This window comes from Triturus cristatus, chromosome 12, assembly GCF_964204655.1.
Source record: "Triturus cristatus chromosome 12, aTriCri1.1, whole genome shotgun sequence".
Classification (NCBI taxonomy): Eukaryota; Metazoa; Chordata; class Amphibia; order Caudata; family Salamandridae; genus Triturus; species Triturus cristatus.
The window spans coordinates 213,919,162-213,944,338 of NC_140595.1; the positions used below are offsets into that span (position 1 = coordinate 213,919,162).

The following is a 25,177-nucleotide window of genomic DNA, read 5'->3' on the forward strand; positions in this document are numbered from 1 at the left end:
TGAAGTGCATCCTCCTCCAGGTGCATCCCTGCACAGACATGCCATAGAGCTCAGGGGCCTCCTTGACACCCTCTCACAAGACGTCGCCTTCTTCACGGAAACCTGGACAAATGCCACCTTCATCGCTGACATCACCACCGCCATCCCCCAAGGCTACAAGATCCAGAGGAAGGACCACCCCCACCGCCCCTGGACAACCTCGCCATCCTCAGACTGAAGCAGCTCGTCACCACCCCCACCTACAAGGCTGGACACAGCTTCAACCCCATCTTCACAGGAGGGACCAACATCCACTTCAGCCACACCTCATACCCCCTCTGGACAGACCACCATTGCGTACACTTCTCTTTCAACACCACCACCGCACACAAGCCCGCCCGTGCCCACCATGAAGGAATTGGAGCAAGGACAAGGAGGAACACCTCAACTCCACCCTTACCCATGACCCCCCCTCCGCCACGACCAACGCCAACTCTGCAGCCAAGGAACTACACCGCTGGATCACCAGCTGCGCAGACAAACTTGTACCCCTCGACCACCCCGACAGACAACGCCCTCTGAAGGCTGCCTGGTTCACCACCGACCTCCAAGAAGCCAGAAGCTCCTGCAAGCGTCACAAGAAATGTTGGAGAAACAGCAAAGCCACCGAAGACCAGACCACCTACAAGCACGCCATGACAGGATACCACCAACTCATAAGAACCACCAAGAGGACCTTCATCCAGAACAAAATCCTCACCAACGCCAGTAACTCTAAGGAACTCTTCAACATCATCCAGCAGTTCACCAAACCCCCCAGTGCAGCCACGGACGTTGCTCCATCCCAGGACCTCTGCAACAAGCTCAGCTCCTACTTCCACTGGAAAATCAAGGCCCTCTACGACAACTTCAGCGAACTGACTCCCCCCCCCCCCCAAGCAACGACAACCAGCCCACCATCACCACCTGGACACCTGCCAGCACCGATTATACCACCACAACCATGAAGAGCACCAACTCAGGAGCCCCCAGGGACCCCTGCCCGCCTTACATCTTTTACAGAGCTACTGCCGCCATAGCACCCAAACTAAGCTGCACCATCAACACCACCTTCGAATCCGAATCCGGCATCTTCCCCGACAACTGGAAACGGGTGGAGGTCAAGCCCCTCCTCAAGAAACCATTGGCTGACCCGACGGACCCAAAAAACTACCGGCCCATCTCTCTCCTTCCCTTCACAGTCAAAGTCACTGAGAAATTTGTCAAAGCCCAGCTGACCACCTTCATAGAAGAGAACGCAATCCTCTACTCTTCCTAGTCTAGATTCCGCAGCGACCACAGCACTGACCGCCGTTCTGGCCGCCACTGACGACATCCGCATGCTACCCGACCAGGGTCACACCGTGGCCCTCACCCTGCTGGACTTCTCTGCAACCTTCAACACCGACTCCCATGCTGGCATACGGGGACCCACCCTCGACTGGATCTGCTCCTTTCTCACCAGCAGAACCCAAAGGATGAGACTCCCTCCCTTACTCTCCGAACCCACAGAAATCAACTGCAGAGTGCCCCAAGGATCATCGCTCATCCCCACACTCTTCAACATCTACATGGCCCCCCCCCTTGCCGCCATCGTCAGAGAACATGGGCTCAGCATAGTATCATACGCTGACAATATCCAGCTCAACCTCTCCCTCACAAAGAACCCCAAAGACACCAGACTCAGCTTCCAGGAAGGATTGAAAGACGTTGTAGCATGGATGAGCAACAGGTGCTTAAAGCTCATATCTGAGAAGACAGAGGTCCTCGTGCTTGGGACAACACCTGGTGGCCCTCCGCCCTCGAAAACCCACCGACCTCGATGAACCACGCCCGGAACTTCGGCATCATTCTGGACTCCTCAATCACCATGACTCGCCAGATCAACGCCATCGCCTCCACCTGTTTCAACTCCCTCTGCATCCTCCGCAAAACCTTCAAGTGGATCCCCCCCCAAGCCAGAAAAACCGTCACCCATGCACTCATAACAAGCAGGCTGGACTACAGAAACACCCTCTACACTGGAATCAACAAATCCCTACTACACAAACTCCAGACCATCCAGAACATCGCAGCCAGACTCTTCGACATCCCACAACATGAGCACATGACCCAACACCTGCGGGACCTCCACTGGCTCCCCGTTGAGAAGAGAGTAAGTTTCAGGCTACTCACCCACGCCTACAAATTCCTACACAACAGCTACCCAAATACCTCAACGAAGGAGTCTCTTTCCACGTACCCAAAAGAAACCTCTGCTCTGCTGACCTTGCCCTAGCAGAGACCCCATGCTTCCGCAGAACCAGAGCGGGTGGAAGAGCCTTCTCCTGCGTGGCAGCCAAGGCCTGGAACGAGCTCCCAGTCAACATTAGATGCTCCCCTACGCTGCACACCTTCAGGAAGAGCATCAAGACCTGGCTCTTCGGCTGACCCGGAGCTGCAACCCCCCCAGCGCCTTGAGAACCTCACCGGGGAGTAGCATGCTTTAGAAGCCCCCTGATTGAATGATTGATTGATAGCAGCATTGGCTGTTCCATAGGAAAGCAGTAGCGTACAATATTAATTTCAGTATTGTTATCTCCGACTAGGAAACAGCAGTAAAGTTAATCAGAGAAATTCTTGTTACCACTCAACATAAGTTTGGCCCCTTGGCTTGATTTAGAGAGGATGGTAAAGAAGATTCCTTTGGAAAATGCTAAATCCTCCACCCACTTCTCCCGTTGCCATTCAGTTCAATGTGATTAATAGGGATGATGTTCCCCCAACACAGCTACTCCCAGGGCCACAAATGAGCCTTCTACAGTGTGTTGCTAACTGCACCAAAATGGGTGGTGGTTCAGCCACCCATTTACAGTGGCAGAAGTGCTACCATATTTGGTACCATGAAAGCCTGTCATGGAAATGGAGGGGGAGTGTGGTGCAAAGGTTAGTACATTGTCCTTAACAGGAAGCGATTGAACCCGAGTACACAAAAAAAATAACACGTTACCGAGAAGGTACGACCAACTGGTCTAACATTTCCAGTGTCATCAAATTAGTTGGGTGAAATACTACCATTCTACAAAGGGTCTGATAGAATTTCGCCAAAGAGTTTCCCACAAAGTGTATACTTTGGCAGTGTAGACAGCAACTTTGATGGAGAAACCTCTGCAGCAAAGGCAGCAAACTCAGAATGCATCAGAATTTTCCACCACAGTTGTGATGGAAAATGTAGATCTGCCACATTGGCAGCAGGAAATTTGCCTACAAAGCTCTAAGTAAGCCTCTTAGGGCCTGATTTCTGTTTTGGCGGATGGCCCATCGTTCCACCACATTTATAAATGATCGCCAAGAAGGTTGCCATTTATAATGCGTTGGCAGGATAGGCCGTTCTTGTTATTGCATATCGCTGTTTGGTACAAGACTTCATCAGCATGTACCAAAGAGTTTTCTTTTTTATTTAAAAAAAAGAAAATCACAAAATTGGATTTTCTTTTGAAAATAAAAAAAGCAATGCTCCCCTCGCCATGGGAGTCCCTTCTCAACATTCATTTTACTGTCCCTCGCCACCACGGTTTGCCTGACGGTGACAGACAGTAAAAGAATGGATATATGTCTGCCCATTCTGATTGGGTAGGCGGACATATAGCTATTTCTCTGGTGACTCTTACTCCATCGGGGCTTCAGAGAGGTTTGGCAATGGTGGTGATGGAGTAGTCACCATGGTAGCCAAATCTAAGGTCTGCCCGCACATTAATTTGGCCGGCGGACCATTATGTTGGTAGTATATATACTCTGTTGCGACAGAGTACACATACCACCAAGATATAAATCAGACACTTAATCTTTTCACACAAAAAATGCACATGGTAACTGTTTGAGCAATCATGGTTCGAAAGTTGAAACATACATGACTTACCAGTTTTAAAGCACCCTGGCTGGATTTGGCACACTTTTACGCCCCAAGGCTTCAGTTCATGGCGGAAAGTGTCCATCACCCGGTTGAGCGCTGCTTTCGAAGAACCATAGGCTGCCAAGAAGGGGAACGAATGGTCACCTTTAGGAGTGAGACAAAAGGTGCCATAAGTACTTCACCAGGACAGCCAACTCCTACTGCAGTAAGTACATAATGAGGACCACTCATCCTTGATGTGAGGATTATGTGGTAGGAACAGCTGATTCCTAATGTAGTGAGTACTCACTATGGGTGGGTCCCTGTCACTCCTGGTCCAATGAGTAAATATTCAGGGCAGATCATTTTAAAGCAGTGAGGATACCAAGGGGACAGTGAGATTATCGCGAGGACAAGCTCCCGCGTGGTGCAGCTGGGGCGCCAGTGGAGTAGACCACTCGTACTACGGTGAGCACATGAAGATGGCCAACTTCTGAAGTCGTAAGTAGGCCGTGGGGACTGGTGTGGACTAATGCAGTGAGTGGATTACCGATACAGTGAGTACAAAAAGGTGAGAGCCCAGTTTCACAATCTGGCAGCCGAAGGAATCTTTACATTCCCACGATTTTAGCTACCAATGTTAGCTCATTCAAATGTAATTAAAAGTCTTGATGGGGATTCGTTTTGCTGTTGTGTGCCTCTTCCACTGGGACAGTGACAAGTTGCATATGTTTCAAGCTTCTGGTGTTTAAGACTATAGAAATAGCCCCCCCTCCCCTCAGCGTTGAATCTTCTGCTGCCATCTGTATGCGGTGGGATCCCCGCCAGGTACCAGAGACTCAGAAAGAGACCCAGAATATAGGACACTTTATCTGTGCTGGACCGGGTTGTAATTAAAATGTTAACGAAAAAAATCTAACTTTTTCCTATATTTTTGATGTGATTGCGGACGCTCTTTAAAAGAGTCGTGCTGGCTTGTATTATTGCACACAATGTATTATGCGCCTAACCTTGCCTGCTTCCTTCCTGTGCTGGCAGTAGTAAGTGAATCCCGAACACGGCTTCTTCACTAAGGCAATCTTGTCACTGCTGTAACATTCTGAAGGCCAGCGTGGCCTCCCTCCAGTTTGCTGCATTCCTCCCTTGGACAGTCACAGTGGGTCAGATTCAAACTGTAGCGCATTATGTGCGTCCCATGCTTCTGTTCGGAAGGAGTGTGTTTGCGAATTAATGGTACAGTGGAAGGAGACACTTTGTGGGACCTATCTTAGAATCCACAGAATAAATAAACATTTCAGATTTCCCATAGGATATGTTACCTCTTCAGTACCCACTGTGCTCAACCATGGGGTAGGGAAGGGCCGAATCTACAAATATTTCTCACTAGGCCAAGGCTATCGTTCCAACAGTGAAGCGTGCTCGCTGTGGAGGTCGCTCCTTTAGTTACCTTGCACCCCGCCTCTGGAACACATTGCCCTTGACGTTGCGGGTGTGCACCAATCTCTCGGTTTTTAGGAAAGGACTTAAAACCTATCTGTTTGCTTTGTAATACTGTGATGGTTAATTCTGGTTATTTTTTCTGTTATGGCTGTTGGTTTGCTGCTGGTATTTGGTGTGATGATCTTTAGCGCCGGGACGCTCTTTGGAGCAGCTGAGCGCTCTACAAAACAAACAGTAACATAACATAACATAACTAGGGAGAAATCCCTTATGCACCGCTGCCCGAGGGGTTCAAATCAACAGGACCTGAGCGCAAGACGTGGGCCTGTGTGGAGACACTACATCTCATTGCACAAGTGAGGCTCTGACAGAGTTGCCTCCCTCATCATGTATGCAGCCTTTTAAAAAGAATGTATTCAGTTAAACATTGACTACAATAATATCGTCATACTTATAAAATAAACCCCAAATCATATTTAAGATGTATTATTTTGAATAGGTAAAAGGAAATTAAACAATTCTACAATAGTTTGTCAAACACCCAACTCACCTTCAATCATAGAGTGCATGTGTACATCTTTATGTGGCACAGGAGAGACGTATATAATACAAATATATATTCGCAGTTCGCTGAGATATCATACCCAAAGCCAACATGAACAGCAAAAATGAAGGAAACATGACAAAAAGGAAGGTAATAGAGAAGAGTAGAAAAGCAAATTCTATTTATTGATTCTATTACTATAATTCGTCAGAATGATACCAAACCTCCTCATATTTCTCTAATATAACCTATATATATATATATATATATATATATATATATATATATATATATATATATATATATATATATATATATATATATATATATATATATATTTTATTTATTTTTTTTAAAGGATAAACACCATTTAACTTTCCACAGTGGGTATTACGTCTGATAGTTGTATGACAAAATATCGACCACAGAAATCTCCTGTTACAAAAATAGTGTGGGGTAAAACACTTGGACATCATTCGGGGCTTGCCCACCCACTGCGAAAGCTGGCACTGCATTTGTGACCCCTGGCTTTAGAGGTGCCAAAATCACTGCCAAGAGCCCTGGGGCATCGGAGCGCTGCCCTCCCTTGATTTCTACCCATTTTGTATTGTATGAAGAGTGAATAATATATTATTCACAGTTAATGGCTTAAAAAACCAGAGCACACTTAGCTGTAACAGGACCTTTGTCATAAACAATACTTCCAATATATGCTGTGTGCATGCTTGTGGGTGAGAATATGTTTGTGAGAGAGAAAGAGCGTGTGTATGTGTGAGTATGCATGTCTGTATGTGTATGCATGTCTGTATGTGGAAACGTGTGTTTCTGAAAGTGAGTGAGATGGAGTGTCAACAGGTGAGCATAAATAAGTGGGTCAGAGTGAGGTAGTCAGGAGTGAGTTCCAACATGAATGACTGCAAGTGAGTGAGAATGATTGAGAAAGAGTGTAAGGGAGAGTTAGAGAGTGAAAATGAGTGTAAGTGACTTAGTATAGCGGAGTGAGAATGAGCGAGTCAAAGTGAGTGGGAATAAATGAGAATGATTGAGAGAGAGCGAGTGTGAGTATGACTAAGTGAGAGTATCAATGAACAAGTGAGTCAGTGAGTGTAAATGGATGAGATCGAGATCGAGTGTAAGAGCAAGTGTGTCAGAAAGAATAAGGGAGGGAGTGTAGATAAGTGAGTGAGTGCAAAGGAGTGAGTGAGAATGAATAAGTGCATGCAAGTGAGAATGAATGAGTGAAAGTGAGTGTCAGTGAGAATATGGTGTAATGCTTACAAGTCTGCCGTTGGCCCTGGAATACCGAAGTTAATTTCTGTTTTAGAGGCACACATGCCAAAGTACTGGCACTAGAATACTGTAGGTAATTTGTAACATAATGGGAAACTGTGATAAAATACTGACACTGGCACACAAGAGGTCATTCTTGCCATTGGGGCACCCATGGCAAAATTCTGGCCCGGAAATACTGAGGTCATTTTTGGCATGAGGACCCCCTTGGTATATAGCATGGGTACTCACAAACAGTGACCCTGGGGCCACAGAGTACGGTCTGTAATGTGACAGAGGGCCGCACTGATGCCAGCAGGGTGGCGATAGGGGATCTGGATGGGGCAGGGATTGTGTAAGGAGGTCTAAAAACATGTTTAATAAACGGGAAAGCATTTATATTGCAGGTTAATAAATGCTTGCCTGTTTATTTAACATTTTTTCCTAAATGTTAGTGCTCAGCAGCTGGTATACAGCATTAACAGCAAACATATGGCACTGGCATACTGTATGCAATTGTTGGCAGAAAGTGGAACCCATGCATGTGGAGACATCCGTGACAAAATGCTGAGCCAGGCACAATGGAGGTAATTTTGAACATGAAGGGGCATCCATAGCACATTCTGAAACAAATGGAGTCAACTCCTGCGAAGGGTCAGGTAACAGGTTTCACTGATTTTTCACGCCATGAAAGGACTTAACTATGTAATATGTGTCCTTTCAGCGCCTATGGCATTTGAGCAAATGCATGTAAAAATTGTGCTTTAAAATACATCATTTGATCCCATGTTTTCAAACTTTTCTACGCAGAGAACTCCCCAAAACACCCCTACAAGAGGTCTGGCTCACTCACTTCACTCACTGGCTACAGTTCAGGGCAGGTTTATGCCCCAGTACTTTCAAAGATCATGTAAGCACCCTAACATAGGTGGTATCTAAAATAGGTATTTCTGGATGTTGTGTTGTTATAGTAAAAAGCGTGTGACCTGGAAGAACCCCCCTCACAAGCCTTATGTGACACTATTGCGGAATATTTTGAGCAGAAAGATTGTTACGGCTGGTAACACAAGATCAGTCACGATCTACGACCACCGTCCTTGTATAAGGGGGATACCCTTGATGAGTTTTCCCCCTCTGACTTGTGAAGAGGTAGAAACCTTATTACACACTGTTAAATCAGGTTCCCCTCTAGATGTTGTACTGGCCAAAATAGCGGCGAGCCTTGCAAAACAACTGTCTGCTCCTATTTGCTCCCTTTTGAATGCGTCATTAAAGGACGGTCATCTACCATCTGAGTGGAAGGCAGCACAGGTCATCCCACTACACAAAAATACCAAGGCTTCTATGAAAGATCTGTCAAATTTACGACCAATATCCCTCCTACCGCTCCTGAGCAAAATTTTGGAAAAGCATGCCAACAAGCATTTATCAGCTCATGTTGAAACGTCAGATTGCCTGGATGTGTCACAATCAGGCTTTAGGCCGAAACACAGTACGGAGACAGCCCTAGTGGCAGTCACGGACAATATCAGGCTAGCACTAGATAGAGGACAATCTACTTTACTGGTGCTATTAGATCTCTCGGCGGCGTTCGACACAGTCGACCATCAAATTCTGCTCAGGAGATTAGAGGAATCTGGGATAAAAGGAGAGGCCTTGCAGTGGATGACTAGCTTCCTTTCTGACCGTTCCCAGACAGTCAATCTGGGACCTTATAGGTCTAAGTCCAAGAAGTTGACCAAGGGAGTTCCGCAGGGATCCTGTCTAAGCCCTACCTTATTTAATATCTATGTTGCTCCCTTGACCAATCTTATGAGAACATATGGGTTTGTACCAATATCTTACGCAGACGACGCCCAGCTTACCTTATCTTTTGATAAATCTTCCACAACAGCCCAGACCAACCTCTCTGCCGGCATGCTAGCAATATCTCAGTGGATGTGTAACAACTTTCTCCAATTAAATACCGGGAAAACAGAGATTATGCTCTTCCGAGAGGCCGCATTGCTGTGGACACCAGTGGTGGCCAGGTGAGCTGGGTGTCCCCCCCGCCTCAAAGGCATCAGTAAAAACTCTAGGGGTGCGCATTGAGCAGAGTCTGAACATGAAGGAGCAGGTGACTCATACGGTAAGCTCATGTTTTCATGTATTGAATCTGCTGAGACGAGTATTTCCGTTTCTCCCAGACCATACATGGAAGACTCTCATTCAGACGTTAGTCTTGAGTCATTTTGACTACTGCAATGCTCTATTGATTTCAGCCAATGAGGCCTCGTTAGACTGTTTGCAGGTAGTCCAAAACACAGCAGCACGACTGGTACTGAATGCTCCCTATAGATCATCTTCGAGTCCGCTGCTGCTGCAGCTCCACTGGCTTCCGGTGCGCAAACGAATAAAAATCAAGGTTTGCTGCATCGTCCATAAGGCAGTGTATGGCAATGGTCCAACATACCTTGCGGGGAAGCTTAGCCAATACATTCCCCTTAGAGACCTTCGATCCAGCTCCAAATCCCTTCTCAAAGTTCCCCGTATTAATAAGGCTAGGACTGGGGGGAAGGCCTTTTCTTACCTTGCCCCACGGAACTGGAATTCGCTCCCTATTACATTGAGGCAGTGCACGGACCATCTTCACTTTAGAAAGTCCCTGAAAACATTCCTGTTCTAGACACCTCACATAGTATCAGCACCTTCTCATATGTCCGCAAGCTCAGAGATATCCCTGCGGGGGTGATTCAGGCGCTATATAAATAAAATAAAATACGATAAAACAACATAAGGAAATGTTATCTTAAAGTTAGATAACATTGCAAAAAAGTAAAATGAAATTTAGTTAACTTCCATATTTTTTCCACAATATTTTTGTAGTCACGGTTTTTCTATTATGACGTTACGGTCACATCACATGATATGGTTGAGTCTATACTTAAGTGTTTGTTACATCCTTCTGACTTCATTCTGGAAGAATTGGTTTTAAATGGAATTCCCATTCACAGCACCAGTATGGAGTCTGCCAAAGCCTTGTCTTTCTTATCATAGTATGATGAACTGGCAGAGGTGCCACCATCCCCTTCTTTCCATTTGGTCTGGCAACTGCTAAATGTTAGTTAAAGCTGGAACAGACAGGTTCACAGATTTGCTGAAGAGACTGTGGATTACATCGTTGCATTGAAGAACTGATGGTTAATGCAGAGCCTTAATTTGTGGCTGCCTCTTGGGTACAGAGTTCTCCAGAATAAATGAGTAGGCAAGTGGAAACGTATAGGGGAAGGGGTCAGAAGTGCAGGATCATGCACATACAATCTGCCATTGACCACACTGCATAAAGATCTCGCAGAACTATAAAACCCATAAGAGATTGTTGACTACTGGCTCCTGGAGACACATTAGCTCACTGAGCTGGATCAGCAGCTTATGCAACTTTATGGTCCACCTACAACGGTTCTTCTCTAGAGGTGCTAGATGGAAGTGGTACCAATCTGTGACCTTCGCATCTCGTCTGTGGCTGGTGCAAATTTTGGTGTCCACAATCCATGTGCATGGCAGTTGCTGGTCCAGGGTACATTGCGCAGGCATCAACAGGTTGTACAGTGTTCTGACACAACTCCACTGCCTGGCACATGGAGTGGAGCTTCCGAAGTTGTAGGCTTATGCTCCTGAAACAGACGCTGAATGAACTGGTGCAGCATCGCAGCAGAGAGTCAGATTCTGGAACCTCTGAAGGGGGTGGCCACTTTCTTCTGCGACCTCGAAGCTCAACATCCTGTGATTCTGGGCAAATCACTTAATCTCCCCTGTCCATCTGTCACGCAACTGGTGCTCATGTAAAGCGCTCTGATACCGGTTATCCTCGGGTCTAGTCTGCCCTATATAAAACTCGATTAATTGTTCTGAGGGTGAAATAAGAGTTGGAGTACAGCGACTTGATTCTTTGGAGTCTTGAGCCTCCAGAAAAATTCCCGATGTAGCACACAGGAAAACGTGAGTAGTGCCTGAATATGAGAAAGGGGTGGGGTCCTATTGAGCCCACAGCTTGATTATTTCTTTGTATTAAAAAAACTGCAGAGCAGGAATCAATGTTCTGAACGGAGTTTCTTATCCCCAACTTCCTCATCAGAGCGGGTCTTGCTTTGTTCATGGTGTGAGAGGTGGGTGCATAGACTCACTCACTTGCTGTGCTGGTTCTGATGACTCTGGATTCCTGCAATGAATCTGCCAGAAAGCACTGGGCAGTCAGGATAAAGAACAGATTGTAGATTCAGGAGTAAAACGAAAGTGCAATTACATTCTACTCTTCCCTATCCTTGCCATGGTTCTTAGTCATAGACCATAGACCTCAGCCTGCTAAATGGACTAGTGTTAAGCATCAGGTTTCCTTCAAAACGGAAATGTTAGCATTAAGTGCAGACCACAATGGGCCCTTTAGAAGCCTGTGGATTGTGGCCATGGGAGAAACCTTCACATTAACGTAGCGAAAATGAAAGCGATCTTTTGCCTCCTGTTGCAGGCACAATTGAGCGTGGAGTACCGATGGAGAGAGCGGTGCCCCCATCCTGAGCTGTTGCCAAGTTGAGGTGGAGTCCCTTACTCAGCAGTAGCGGGTAAAGTTACCTTACGAAGCAGACGAACCATGAACATGTCTGGTTCACGTATCCTTTTTAGGTCTCGCCTGGCTATCGCGTAAGCGATCGCTCAGCGAGACTCTAGTAAGGGGCTCCCAAAAGAGCTCCCAAAAGTGGATTGCATGGCGAGCACGCGCACAATCACGTGCATCATGCGGCCATGCAATCCGTTTGGCATCGTACTTCAAAGATGTGCACGCTCACGGCGCCCGGACAGCCCATGTGCACGTGCACGGCGTCTCTTAACTTTCGAGCGCTCCCAGTCCCACCACGGACAGCACATCAAGGAACTGGTCGCGCTCATCACAGCCGCCCTGCAGCCATATGCGCGTCACCCCTCGAGCCTCTATTCTGCAGCGTGATGTCCCTGTAAAACCCGTCTCACCGCCCACATCGTCTGTCCCAGCCTGTTCCTTCTCGAGGGCCAAGCGTCTCTGCCCTTCTCTGGTGCGACGCCGTCCTTTCGCAGTGGTGAGTGATCCACACTTCTCCCTGCCGACAGGTCTATGACTCCGGCGCCATCTCGATGCCTCCTCCCTGGGTCCTGCTGCATTTTCGTCACCGTCCACGATCCAGTCCTTTGTCCAAGTGCGAGTTCTGCGGTGGCACATCATTCCTTTTCCTGTCGCTGTTAGGAGGGGGGGGGGGGGTTCTGCCTGCCTGGGCCTGATGACCCACTTTTTATCTCCTTTCGCGTTGGCCCTGGTCTTCCCCCTTTCGAGCGGGCTAATTCAAAATCGTGCGGGGGAGGAGCTTTCCTGCTCCAGCCGACTTTTTGCCCAGGCTCCTAATGGCTTCATCTTCGCCTTCCCCGCCGGGTTCTGACACATAGGTCGCTCTGCTTAGTAGTAGTGCAGTGACTTCCACGCATCCTGTGACAGAAGCCATAACATTTTTACTGAAGTTGTGTGTCTCTAGCCGTGTCTGTGTGTGCTCACATGATACCCTTATCATCTGTTCAGCATTTTAAATGCAACAAGGTCGGATTTATGTTCTAGGCTCGGAAGTATTAGGTGGTTTGTTGCCCAGAATCACAGGATGTTGAGCCGCTTCCAGGACTCGAGCTTCCTACCCCAGTTCCAAAGTCCACTGCTCTGGCCTTTAGGCCACACCAGAAGTGCCCCATCGAACAGTCTGCAGTAAGAATGTGTGCACGTTTCCTGACACTACTCTCTGTGGGGGCTAAACTTTTAATCATGTCTGCGATGGGATTTTAGTGCTGCTATTCAGTACGGGACAGTGCACAGCTCAGTCAGCCTTGCAGCTTTTTCCCATTTTTGACGTGCTTCATTTGAAAAGGTTAAACTAGGAAGAGCTTTTACAGAGTGGGTCCGTTTGAAGAGCCCTTGAAGAACTCTGCTCTCATTGAAGCACATTAGGTCTTTCTTTGGTGTACAGTACTAATGCCAGTTTCAGTGTACCTTACCCTTCACGATTCCATCACAGAGTCAGGAATAGTCAGGCATTCCTTTCATGTGACTCACTTGTGATGAGCTGGAAGCAGTAATTCCACCAGGCTGCTGTGTGGCTCTGCTTCTTTCGAATCCGAGCATTACTGATTTCTGTCCCCTCCTTTTCATGTGTCACCTGAGCTTCAAAATGTCAATGTTCCAACTCATATTTAAAGGGAGAGCAAAGTCTCAAATATATTTGCAGTACTTTTGATTATGCCGTTTCCATTATAAATGAGGGACTGGAAGTGTCTGAATGCGAAGAAAACGACAGCTGGGAAAGCTGCTCACCCTGGGCCTGCCGCAACGTGTGATCTTTGCTTTACATCAGGCTTCTTGTTCGCCTGTATATGATGAAGTGTCTTTCAAACGCTACCGTCAGTACTGGCAACCAAAACTACACTACCACTTGCAGAATCTCATTACCACCCTCAGCATCACGCTGATATCAGCAAAGGCCAATACCACCATCACATTACCACTGCCAGCACCGCCCCATCAATTCACACTACTACCCCTTGCTGATGCACTACCACCCTCCGCGTTGTACCACTGCCAGCACCGCACCATCAATTCTTACTACTACCCCTTAGTGACACATTACTACCCTCTGCATTGTACCACTGCCAGCACCGCACCATCAATCCACACTACTACCCCTTACTGATGCACTACCACCCTCTGCGTTGTACCACTGCCAGCACCACACCATCAATCCACACTACTACCCCTTACTGACGCACTACCACCCTCCGCACTGTGCCACTGCCAGCACCGCACCATGAATTCACACTACTACCCCTTACTGATGCACTACCACCTTCCGCTTTGTACCACTGCCAGAACCGCATCATCAATCCACACTACTACCCCTTACTGACGCACTACCACCTTCCGCTTTGTACCACTGCCAGCACCGTACCATCAATTCTCACTACTACCCCTTACTGATGCACTATCATCCTCTGCGTTGTACCACAGCCAGCACCGCAGCATCAATCCTTACTACTACCCCTTACTAACGCACTACCACCCTCCGCATTTTACCACTGCCAGCATCGCACCATCAATCCACACTACTACCCCTTACTGATGCACTACCACCCTCCGCATTGTACCACTGCCAGCACCGCACATTCAATCCACACTACTACTCCTTACTGATGCACTACCACCCTCTGCATTGTACCACTGCCAGCACCGCATCATCAATCCACACTACTACCCCTTACTGATGCACTACCACCCTCCGAGTTGTACCACTGCCAGCACCGCACCATCAATCCACACTACTACCCCTTACTGACACACTACCACCTTCTGCTTTGTACCACTGCCAGCACCGCACCATCAATCCCCACTACTACCCCTTACTGACACACTACCACCTTCCGCTTTGTACCACTGCCAGAACCGCACCATCAATCCACACTACTACCCCTTACTGACGCACTACCACCTTCCGCTTTGTACCACTGCCAGCACCGCACCATCAATCCACACTACTACCCCTTACTAACGCACTACCACCCTCCGCATTGTACCAATACCTTTTGGGATAGCCACTCCCTCTAAGCACTGCACTTACACAAAATGTCAAGGACCAATCTGCCTTTCCACCACAAAAGTTCCTACTGATTTTGTCAATGTTTATTACATTTTCGGTCTGCTGGTGAAGCGCTGCAGGAGTGGGGTATCATAAGGTGGGAAGGTGAAGTGTGTTCCTGTTACAGGAAGGAGTAAAGCTGCAGGGGTTTGGACATGTAATGTGACAGGGTGCAGTACCACCAGTAGCATCCTAGGGGGCTCATTCACCGTGACCCTGGTGTACAGGACACTTATTCACCCACTTGCCTATGCACAGGTACACACAGCCATCCGTCCGCTTACTTATCCAAACACATAGGCAAGAAGACACAGAATCCGAGCCAACAAACATTGGCAGAGCCAGCAGATCTGGTGTTGGCTGCCAGCATTTCTGTAATTCTAGTTTTGCCGTAGTTTTTGCAAAACTTTATTCTCCACTTTTGCTTATACTTATAACCAATAACAGTATTCCATAACTGCTTAGTCGATCATCATATTTCCAAAATAGTGCCACAACCCTAGGAAGAGTGGCTCAGCAATTCCAGAATACATTTATTGGCTGAAGGGAGAGGCAGATAGTGTAAAACACAACTCTACCTCAGTCCAATAAATCATGTGTATTACAGGTAAAAACCGAAGGAGCTTTCCCCTGTAAGTTCAATATTCAGGCTAACCACTGACTGTGTGTTTGAGTTATTTTTATTCACCTTATTTTATATTGATAGCCTAATAATTTGTCATAGATCCTACTGGACCTAAATTAGACTCCTCAGCTTTAGTGTCATTTATCTCTCCATCCTACTTTTAAAGCGCACAGCCTGCCATCATGGTCCTGCCTATCTATAGCTGCTGCCGCACCCTGTCTCACAGCTCAACAAGCATTTGCAATGCAAAAGGTCTTGCGTTTGCAAACGTTTGAGCTATTGCCATTGTAAATGACAATGCCTTCTATTTATGTGTTTTGAAAACATGCAAACAGTGCGTAAACATGCACTTTGTACTTATAGTCCTTGCTTACGACTTGCAAGGATGGCAGTAACTGTGCATCTTTTACTGCCAGCCTTGCTTCTCATAAGTAAGGACTATAAGTACAAAGTGCTTGTTTACGCACCACTTGCAAGTGTTCAAAACACATAAATAAAAGGCATTGTAATTTACAATGCCGATAGCTCAAACTCTCAGAAACGCAAGACCTTTTGCATTGCAAATGCTTGTTTGTTTATTCACTTGAGCACTTAAGCAGCAGCATCCATCTAGGTCCTGACGAAAGCCTTGCCCGACTGAGGGGCATTCCGGCTGAAACATGTTGACCACCACCTTCCACCATACAAAGGCGGTTTAAATTCATACCGCTGTTGCACTGTTTATAATCCTGGCAGTGGGTGCATCTGAATAAATTATACATTTTGCGCTCGCTAGCTAGTTTTTTTCACTCTCCTCACAGTATACATTTTCTTTGCGCTGCGCCCTCGCTCAGACTATTTTGTTCATCAAATGTGAATTTAGAATATCCTGATAGAGTAGATACCTAAAACATCCCTGAGCTCCTCCCTCTCAGAGAGGGGGTTGTAACCCTCAAAGGAACTAGGTTTTTCCTTTGAGAAGAGAATCCCATATGATGAAGCATGTCACCTTTGGTGAGTGAGGGATTTCGTCCTAATACTGGAATTTCCCACAGCTAGGTCTATGCGTTATAGTCTGTGGCTTTTCAGTATTTCTTCACCACATAATATCTTTTTTCGACTTTCTGTTTGTAATAGACCCAAGGATTTTACATTGTTTTTGTCTGATACTATTGGGGATATAATCCTTTGCAGGTCTTTAAATTTCCCTAATACCCTCCTGCTTTAAACCTTCTGTTGTATTAGTGGCAGTCAGGATAAAGAACAGATTGTAGATTCATAAGTAAAACGAAAGTGCAATTACATTCTCCTCTTCCCTATCCTTGCCATGGTTCTTACTCGTAGACCATAGACCTCAGCCTGCTAAATGGACTAGTGTTAAGCATCAGGTTTCCTTCAAAACGGAAATATTAGCATTAAGTGCTGACCACAATGGGCCCTTTAGAAGCCTGTGGATTGTGGCCATGGGAGAAACCTTCACAGTAACGTAGCGAAAATGAAAGCGATCTTTTGCCTCCTGTTGCAGGCACAATTGAGCGCGGAGTACCGATGGAGAGAGCGGTGCCCCCATCCTGAGCTGTCGCCAAGTTGAGGTGGAGTCCCTTACTCAGCAGTAGCGGGTAAAGTTACCTTACGAAGCAGACGAACCATGAACATGTCTGGTTCACGTATCCTTTTTTGTTTATTCACTTGAGCACTTAAACAGCAGCATCCATATAGGTCCTGACGAAAACCTTGCCCGACTGAGGGGCATTCCGGCTGAAACATGTTGACCACCACCTTCCACCATACAAATGTGGTTTTTAATCCATACCGCTGGTGCACTGTTTATAATCCTGGCAGTGGGTGCATCTGAATAAATTATACATTTTGCTCTCGCTAGCTAGTTTTATTTTCACTCTCCTCACAGTATACATTTTCTTTGCGCTGCGCCCTCGCTCAGACTATTTTGTTCATCAAATGTGAATTTAGTATATCCTGATAGAGTAGATACCTAAAACATCCCTGAGGTCCTCCCTCTCAGAGAGGGGGTTGTAGCCCTCAAAGGAACTCGGTTTTTCCTTTGAGAGGAGAATCCCATATGATGAAGCATGTCACCTTTGGTGAGTGAGGGATTTCGTCCTAATACGGGAATTTCCCACAGCTAGGTCTGTGCGTTATAGTCTGTGGCTTTTCAGTATTTCTTCACCAGATAATATCTTTTTTTCTACTTTGTTTGAAATAGACCCAAGGATTTTACATTGTTTTTGTCTGATACCATTGGGGATATAATCCTTTGTAGGTCTTTAAATTTCCCTAGGACCCTCCTGCTTTCAACCTTCTGTTGTGTTAGTGGCAGTCAGGATAAAGAACAGATTGTAGATTCAGGAGTAAAACGAAAGTGCAATTACATTCTCGTCTTCCCTATCCTTGCCATGGTTCTTACTCGTAGACCATAGACCTCAGCCGGCTAAATGGACTAGTGTTAAGCATCAGGTTTTCTTCAAAACTGAAATGTTAGCATGAAGTGCTGACCACAATGTGCCCTTTAGAAGATTGTGGCCATGGGAGAAACCTTCACATTAACGTGGCGACAATGCAAGCGGTCTTTTGTGACTTGTAAATGTTATCTTATGCCTTTCAAGGTAAGAGTGTCACTCAGGGCCGGCTTTAGCGCTGGTGGCGCCCGGTGCAACATTCATTTTTGGCGCCCCCACACCCAGTGATCGCCTCCTCGAATTCTCTCACTTCCACCGGGCCAAAGCGCCCCTCATTTCCCCAATCATAAATTATTGCTAAACACATAGCACGCCCTGAGGTCAGCGCCCAGTGCGGCCGCACCAGCCGCACTGCCCTAAAGCCGGCCCTGGTGTCACTGATGTATGCAGACAACAAAACTATAACCGAAGAAGCACAGTAGCGTTGGGACCATCAACCAATCCTTTGAGACTGGCTCTGGACGCAGCATCTTCATTGCCGAGGTTCTTCTGGCAAAGGATATGGAGACTGGAGGTAGACAACTCAACAAAACACACCATATTCCTTCGCATCACTCTGAAATCCATATGGCAAGGCTTGATTTTGGACACCGAATGGATCTGAAAGTACTGGAAGACCAGAAGGTGGATAGATGGAAGTCACACCTAGACGTGTAACATTTTCTGTGCTTGTTCAACAGTGTAAGCCAACATCTGTTTCAGGAGCAGAAATGCCTCCTCCCCTACATTTCTGGGCTCAGTTCCTGGAGCTTTAGCTTAGAGCCATAGGAACTTGTCCACAAAAAACATCAATGAAAGCCAGGCCACGATTTCTGTTACTAGGACTCGCCAGAATGTAAACACTATCTACTTCTGCAGTACAAAAGCAAGATGCTTTGGGTTATGTATTTAAACATTCGCAGGTAGATTATCTCCTTGGGTCTATTTAGTTATGTAATCTCATAAAACCGCTCAAATGTGAAGGATATTCACAACCAGATTTACGAGAAACCAGATTTATCTAAAGTTGCTGTTCTTCATTGTATGAAAGGGAGAGCGCAGAACAGCGCCGAATCTTCTCAGAGGAACACTGTTTTCCTCTCTCCCTGCAATGGCACACTTTGGAAGTCACACAGCAACACTACATCCTTGCGCCATAATGCACAGGTGTCTGCGTTCTGTAAAGCATAGATTTTGGACTGGAAACGTCCCTACCAGTACAAAAACTGTGCTTTAAAAAAGGCTTGTACCCTGTGTGTGTTGTTCACTGCAAAACATATGCAAAATTGGAAAAACGAGGAGAAATAAATACATTTCACCTTGTTGCGCCCGCCTCGAGGAGGCTTAGCGTTTGGTGCAAATCCCTGTATGCACATGTAAGTAGATAGGGATTCTGTCAAAACCCATGAGCGGTTACATGGGAATGCCAGCTTGATGCAAAGGAGCACATAGCGCATCTTTGCTTTACTTTGGGGTACTCTCCAACATAAATGCCACTGTAACACGTTGCGTCAGGGTTGCGTTGCAAAAGTAAAGCATACCCGAGGAAAAGCGTTCATAAATCTGTACCTCTGCCACTAATACTTCTGTAAGATATATCCTAATGCTAGGGGGTCGAAGGAACAATTTTTAAGATCCCGGGGGTTCTCTCAAAGGGGCGTGGTCAATGTTATTAAGGGTGTGGCTTAAAAACACGTAAGCTAAAAATCTGTGTTTAGCACAGTGTGCCGCCCGACTTGTATTTGGCTGTTTCTGTCATTGCATCCAGATACATGATACAACAAGTCACATCATACCTACAAGTCAGGACTATTGGCGTTGTCAATGGTTGTTAGTTCCCTAAAATATATAAGCAGCAACTATGGCTTGTATATAATATTGAAAAAACTTCCACTTAAAGCTCTGGTGACACCACGACAATGTTGCTGCGCCTGAGTTTCAAAAAGAGAAGGGAAATCCAGAGAGAAAATGACTCTCTTAAAGGATTTCCCTTCCTCTACAATGCTCACCTGGCATGACGTCATGCCGTAACTTCTCCACTAGTGAGAAGTAGTCAGTGGGAGCACGCGCACACCGATGTGCCTGCTGTCACTGCAGTCTGGAAAAAAAAACACAGACGGCTTTGCAAGGGCACAAAGCAGAGCCCGATAGAGACCAGTTTCGAGACCCCCTTAAAACAAGCCTTGGCATAGCCAATAGGTCTCGCCTTTGGGACCTTATAAGTGTTTAGCCATGCAACAGTTGCATAACTAAATACTTATACGGTCCCAAAAGCAAGACCTATTGGCAATGCCAAGCGGCCGTGCGGCCGCGAAAGTGAAAGTAATCGTGGTCAAGCGCGGCGCCCGCGCACATGCACTGTAGCTCTAGGCTGGCCTGGTAGCACTTTTTGGAGCCCTCTCAAAAAGTTTCGCCAGACCAGCGCATGCGCTGGGTCAGGCGAGACCTAAAAAACTGCTGGTGCACAGACCCGGTGAGACCCGGCCCACTTAGAGCCCTGCATGTAAGGGATTTCATCTAGGGTCGGGTTTGACTGTAGTTGTGGCCAGGCAGACATTAACTTTAAACACATGGCAGCGAGTGAATTGCACTTGTCCTCTAGGCCTGGCCTAGACAGACTGCACCTGTCTCACAAGGGTATCATATTAATAGCGTTATTACATACAGAAAGAGTCTTCGAGTCAGCCTTCTTTAGCTGTTGGTTCGCCTGGGGTCTCAGTGGAACGTTGGCCCCGCCCGCAGGAAACGTGCATTAGGTGCAGGAAGGGGTCCGCCATTTTAGCTATAGTAGCGTTTGAGAGGGTCAGTCTCGTCTACGATCCGCCCACAATTATGTTCAGTGCACAGGAGTCTAGGATCTGAGAGCGTCCGTTTGCTTGTTTTTTGTTCACACTTTGGTGTAACGAAATGTAAGCGGGAGTTGCTGTTTCTGGAAGTAGCCAAGTGTAATTGTGAGCAGCTTGCTTCTTTGCAATACAAATCTCAGGTAAGAGTGAGAATGTTGCGTGAACTGGTTTAATGTTATGCTTGTAGTAAATTTGAATAATTATGTTATAGAAAAACATGCTTTTCATATAGACTTAGATTTGCTGGGCAAGTGTTACAAGAGACAGGACATACATAATGTTACCCGGTAACAGTGCATAATATAATGTCTGTGGTGTGCTTCTCCAATGACAAATGCACATAGTCGGTAACAGTGCCAGTCTTTTCATATAAACTTAATCTGCTCAGAGTGTAATGACAACAAAGGTTATTGTATGATATAGTGCTACATACCGTACTGTTGACATTTCTAAGGACTATAAATAACCAATGATATGATATAGGAGGAGACTTTTCTTTCTTTTTTGGTTGCAACAGCTTCAAATAATTCATGGGTTTTTCATAGTGTAAATGGTCATCAAATTAACAGTTAACCATCACACTGGAAAAACCACTTGGCTTTGCCAATGCTTGTTTTTGGATGTCCGGTCTTCTACATGAAAATTATATAGGTTGACGCTCTTTCGGTCTCTGTACCAGGGCAACTTTATACGACCTCCATCCTTTGAAGACAAAATTCAAAACACAGAAGGCATTCAACATAAGCGGATGCGTGAAGAGCTCCTCCTCCATCGAGTGAATGGCACAAAGAGGGTCAAACTTCACCCAAACTTTGTTACCTACAGTGAGAATGCCAGCCGGGCTAACGCCAGGTACCCTCCCACATTTCAGAATTCTACTGCTTCCTTTGGGGTTGTCCTACAGTTAACTGGGCTTATTGTCTTCGTGTTGCGGACGCTTTAGTGGATTTTGAGGCACATCTACCTACTCCCGATATGAAGATAACACTTGCCTAGCCCTAATGCATTGCTATTGACTACTTCCTTGATGCAGCTCCAGGTCTGCGATCGAAAGGCACCTTTTTTACCTGATCTATACTGCCCATAATTCCCACCATACTCCTGTTCGGTTTCCTGCTTAGTAATGTGGTAATATCCCAAGCTTTTCCCAATCTCATGTACAAAACTCAGAATGTGAACTACTTCCCAGTGCAGATGTCCCTGGTGAAATTCACGCAGGGAACAAGTTTGGTATTACTGCATCAATTGGAAAGCAGCTTTAACCCTAGATATATAGAATGGGGCCCTAGCAGTCTCAAGGTTGAGACAAATTAGGAAGAACCAAGCGTTCACCCAGCCGACCAACATGCAGCGGGCATTTCCAACACCACTACAACCTTGATGCACTTTTCATCAAAAAGATACTTGCCCACCATTACCTGTTCCTCCTCATCCCTGGACGCTCACGCATAAACTACAGAATTCATACTCTGGAATGGTGGAAGTCGTGGGTTATCCACGTCCTTATGGGCTTGCACAATTCAAAAATCCTCCACCTTCTGCTCCATGAAACCCTCCCCGCCACACCCTCATCTCTGTATTTCATCCTATTCATCAGTCCTCACAGAAATAACCATTAATGACATTAACAACATATACTTGTATATTTCAACATACCAGGAGACAGCACCATACAAATAGTGCAAGACGTTACATCTTGATCGTCTATATTGCCTCAACTTCACTCAGTGCACCCAATAAACAACCCTTAAGTGCCCCTGGAGGTTTAGACCTCAAAGCCAATTTGATTCTGGTAACCTCTACACCCTTGATGTGAGGCTTGAAAACACTGTATAGGAAGGGATATAAAACATCATTTTTGGGTTTCCGCGTGGGTATGACATCAATCAATGACTAAGATACCTCAGGCTCCTTCCAAGAGGTACAGAGAGAATAGGGATGGCAATCAAAATGGTTCCTTGGCCAGAAAAATAGCTGGAGGAATTTCTGGGCCTGACAATTTAAAAGAATGGTGATGAAAATGATCTAGGGGTCGCATCTTCAGTTGGAAAGAACATTCCATAGCTCTTTCCTTCTATCTCACAGTTCTGATCTCTTTGCTTCATAGATTGGTGTTCAGTTTTCGAAAATAACATTGTAATGTAATTTATTCGTGTTTTTTACATTTAGCCTCATTACCTGCTGGACTGCTGACTGTCACAATCCTGCCTTGAGAGCGTCGGAGCAAAGGCAGAAGGGCTTTGGTGATTTCTATTGTCCCAAAGAAGTTGACCTCCATGCATCCTCTATATGTGGACATAAGCGAGAGCTCAGCATCTCCAAAGTGGACACAAATACCAGCGTTGTTGACCAATGCCCACAGTCCTGTAGAACAAGAGGAGTGCAAAAGGTGAGTGTCCGGGATATCTTCACGATCATCACTGGTATACATATTATACACATTTTAATTCATAATTTATTTATGGGAAGTAGATTGTGTTTACTTTCTGGCGAGATCTAGAAACTGAAGTCTTCATATTTTCAAAAGCAAGGTGCACTGAGTACGTTAAAATAATATCACCTCAACCAACAAATGTATGTTAACCCTGCTCTGCGGGTTCCATCTTAAGGAACCAAAGACCAGATGTAGGATGCCAAATTTCTATCGCAAACGCAGAAATTCGCAGAATTTCAGCGTTTGTGATCGCAATTTGGCTGTGTGCAATGTAGGTAGGCAAATACCGTCTCGCAAAACAAGGAATCGCAAAAATTGCGATTCCTTATTGTGCGCAAGCATTTAGAGAATCGCAATTAGCGATTCCCTAAATGCTATGCCAGTAGGCATCGCAAATTGCGATATTGCCTTAAGGAATCGCAAATTACCACCAACTTCAAGTTGGTGGTAATTTGCGAATTCCTTTAATAAAACACTTTTTTGCTTTCTTCAAAGTGCCATGTGGCACACATACATGCCCTTAGGGCATGCATGTGCGCCACATGTGCACACATGCACATTTCAGGGGTGCAACAGGGTGTCCTTTTGGAACCCTTGCACCCTTGAAATTGCGCACGAAATTTGCGAGTACTTCTTGGTTACTCGCAAATTGCGTGCGCAACTCCCCTTCATTCCTATGGGCCTCTTGGCCCATAGGAATGAATGGGACGGTATTCCTTGATAGCGAATCTCTATTTGCGATTCGCAATTAAGGAATATTTAGGAATCGCAATTATTTTTGCAATTCCTATATACATTCCATTTTGCTAGTCCTTAATAGCGAGTCGGTAAAAATCGCTATTAGGGATTCGCAAAACTGACTTTACCTACATCTGGCCCCAAGGGCCATACGTACGAAGCATTTTTCTAATTTACAACAGGAAAAATACTTTTTGGAATGTACAAAACCCAAGTTGCGATTTGATGACTTTGATGATTTGGAAGGGGCGTGTTTCGGGAATCCCTTCCAAATACTGAATCGCATTGGTATGTGCAAATGTTTTGTGACCAAAAAGGGATTTAAGGAAAATGGATTGCATTTCAACAAAAAAAACTTTATTAAAACACGATAACAGACATGGTGGTCTGCTGACCTCAGTAGGCCACCATCCCTGTGATGTCTATGATTGCTAATGGGTCGCAAACTGCAACCTACCTCATTAATAATGATGAGGTAAGTGGAATTGCAACCCACTAGGAATCGCAAGTATGAAACAGAAGTTTAATGCTTAAGGAATAGAGATTCCCAAATAGCGATTTGGATTAAATCACTGTTTGGAAATTATTATTCCCATTCTTGGTAAATATGGCCCTGAGAGAGCAGTTATCATTTGCAAACTCAGGCTACTAGGGATATGTGCAAACCTGGCTCTGATTGAGCTGGAACCACCAGATCAAAATAGTAATGCGGTAATAACCCTTTCAATTCCAGTGCGTACATATAATCCTGTTTGGGACGCATGAGCGAGTCATATGAATGATGAGAAAGATTATAACTATTAAACGTATGATAATCCTGTCTTATAACTCTTTCCTACCTTGGTTAGTTGGGAGAAGTGTACATTTTCCCAAAAATTGACCTTCCGTAAATTGGGTCATATTGAAGTTGTCTGCACCCCTTTTGATTGGTTAACAGGCAGACTCTTGAAACTGGAGTGCTCTTTCTGTCAGTCTTACGTGAGTCTTCCTCAAGTTCCTGTTAGTCGAACAAAGGGCAGTACAAGATTAGGCTTTTGACCTGGAATCGGACTGGAAATGCTGTGGGTACATTATGCACTCTCTCCAGTGAGTTTTGATAGGGCACATTGGAAACTGCATAGGGTATTTTTAAGTCTCATCTGTTGACATCTTGTTGCTGTCTGTTTGTGAAAGACCTTTTGTGGCCTGTACCAAAAAAGTGGACCACACCAAAAACGAACAGTGGGCTTAGAGCCCGCCCACTGCTTACCTTTGGTTGGCTTTCTAGTCACTCTCATATGC

The 25,177-nt window shown here is 45.8% G+C and overlaps 1 protein-coding gene across 1 annotated transcript in view; it reads right to left on the reverse strand.

The window, feature by feature from the left end:
* Nucleotides 1–25,177, reverse strand: part of HSD11B2 (hydroxysteroid 11-beta dehydrogenase 2) — a 328,111-nt gene that overhangs the window by 24,448 nt on the left and 278,486 nt on the right. Inside the window, exons 3-4 of the mRNA XM_085639955.1 lie at nucleotides 22,903–23,088; nucleotides 3,917–4,054 (exon numbers count right to left, since the gene is read on the reverse strand). Coding sequence (XP_085496081.1) covers nucleotides 3,917–4,054; nucleotides 22,903–23,088 — 324 coding nt within the window. The remainder of the gene's footprint in view (nucleotides 1–3,916; nucleotides 4,055–22,902; nucleotides 23,089–25,177) is intronic.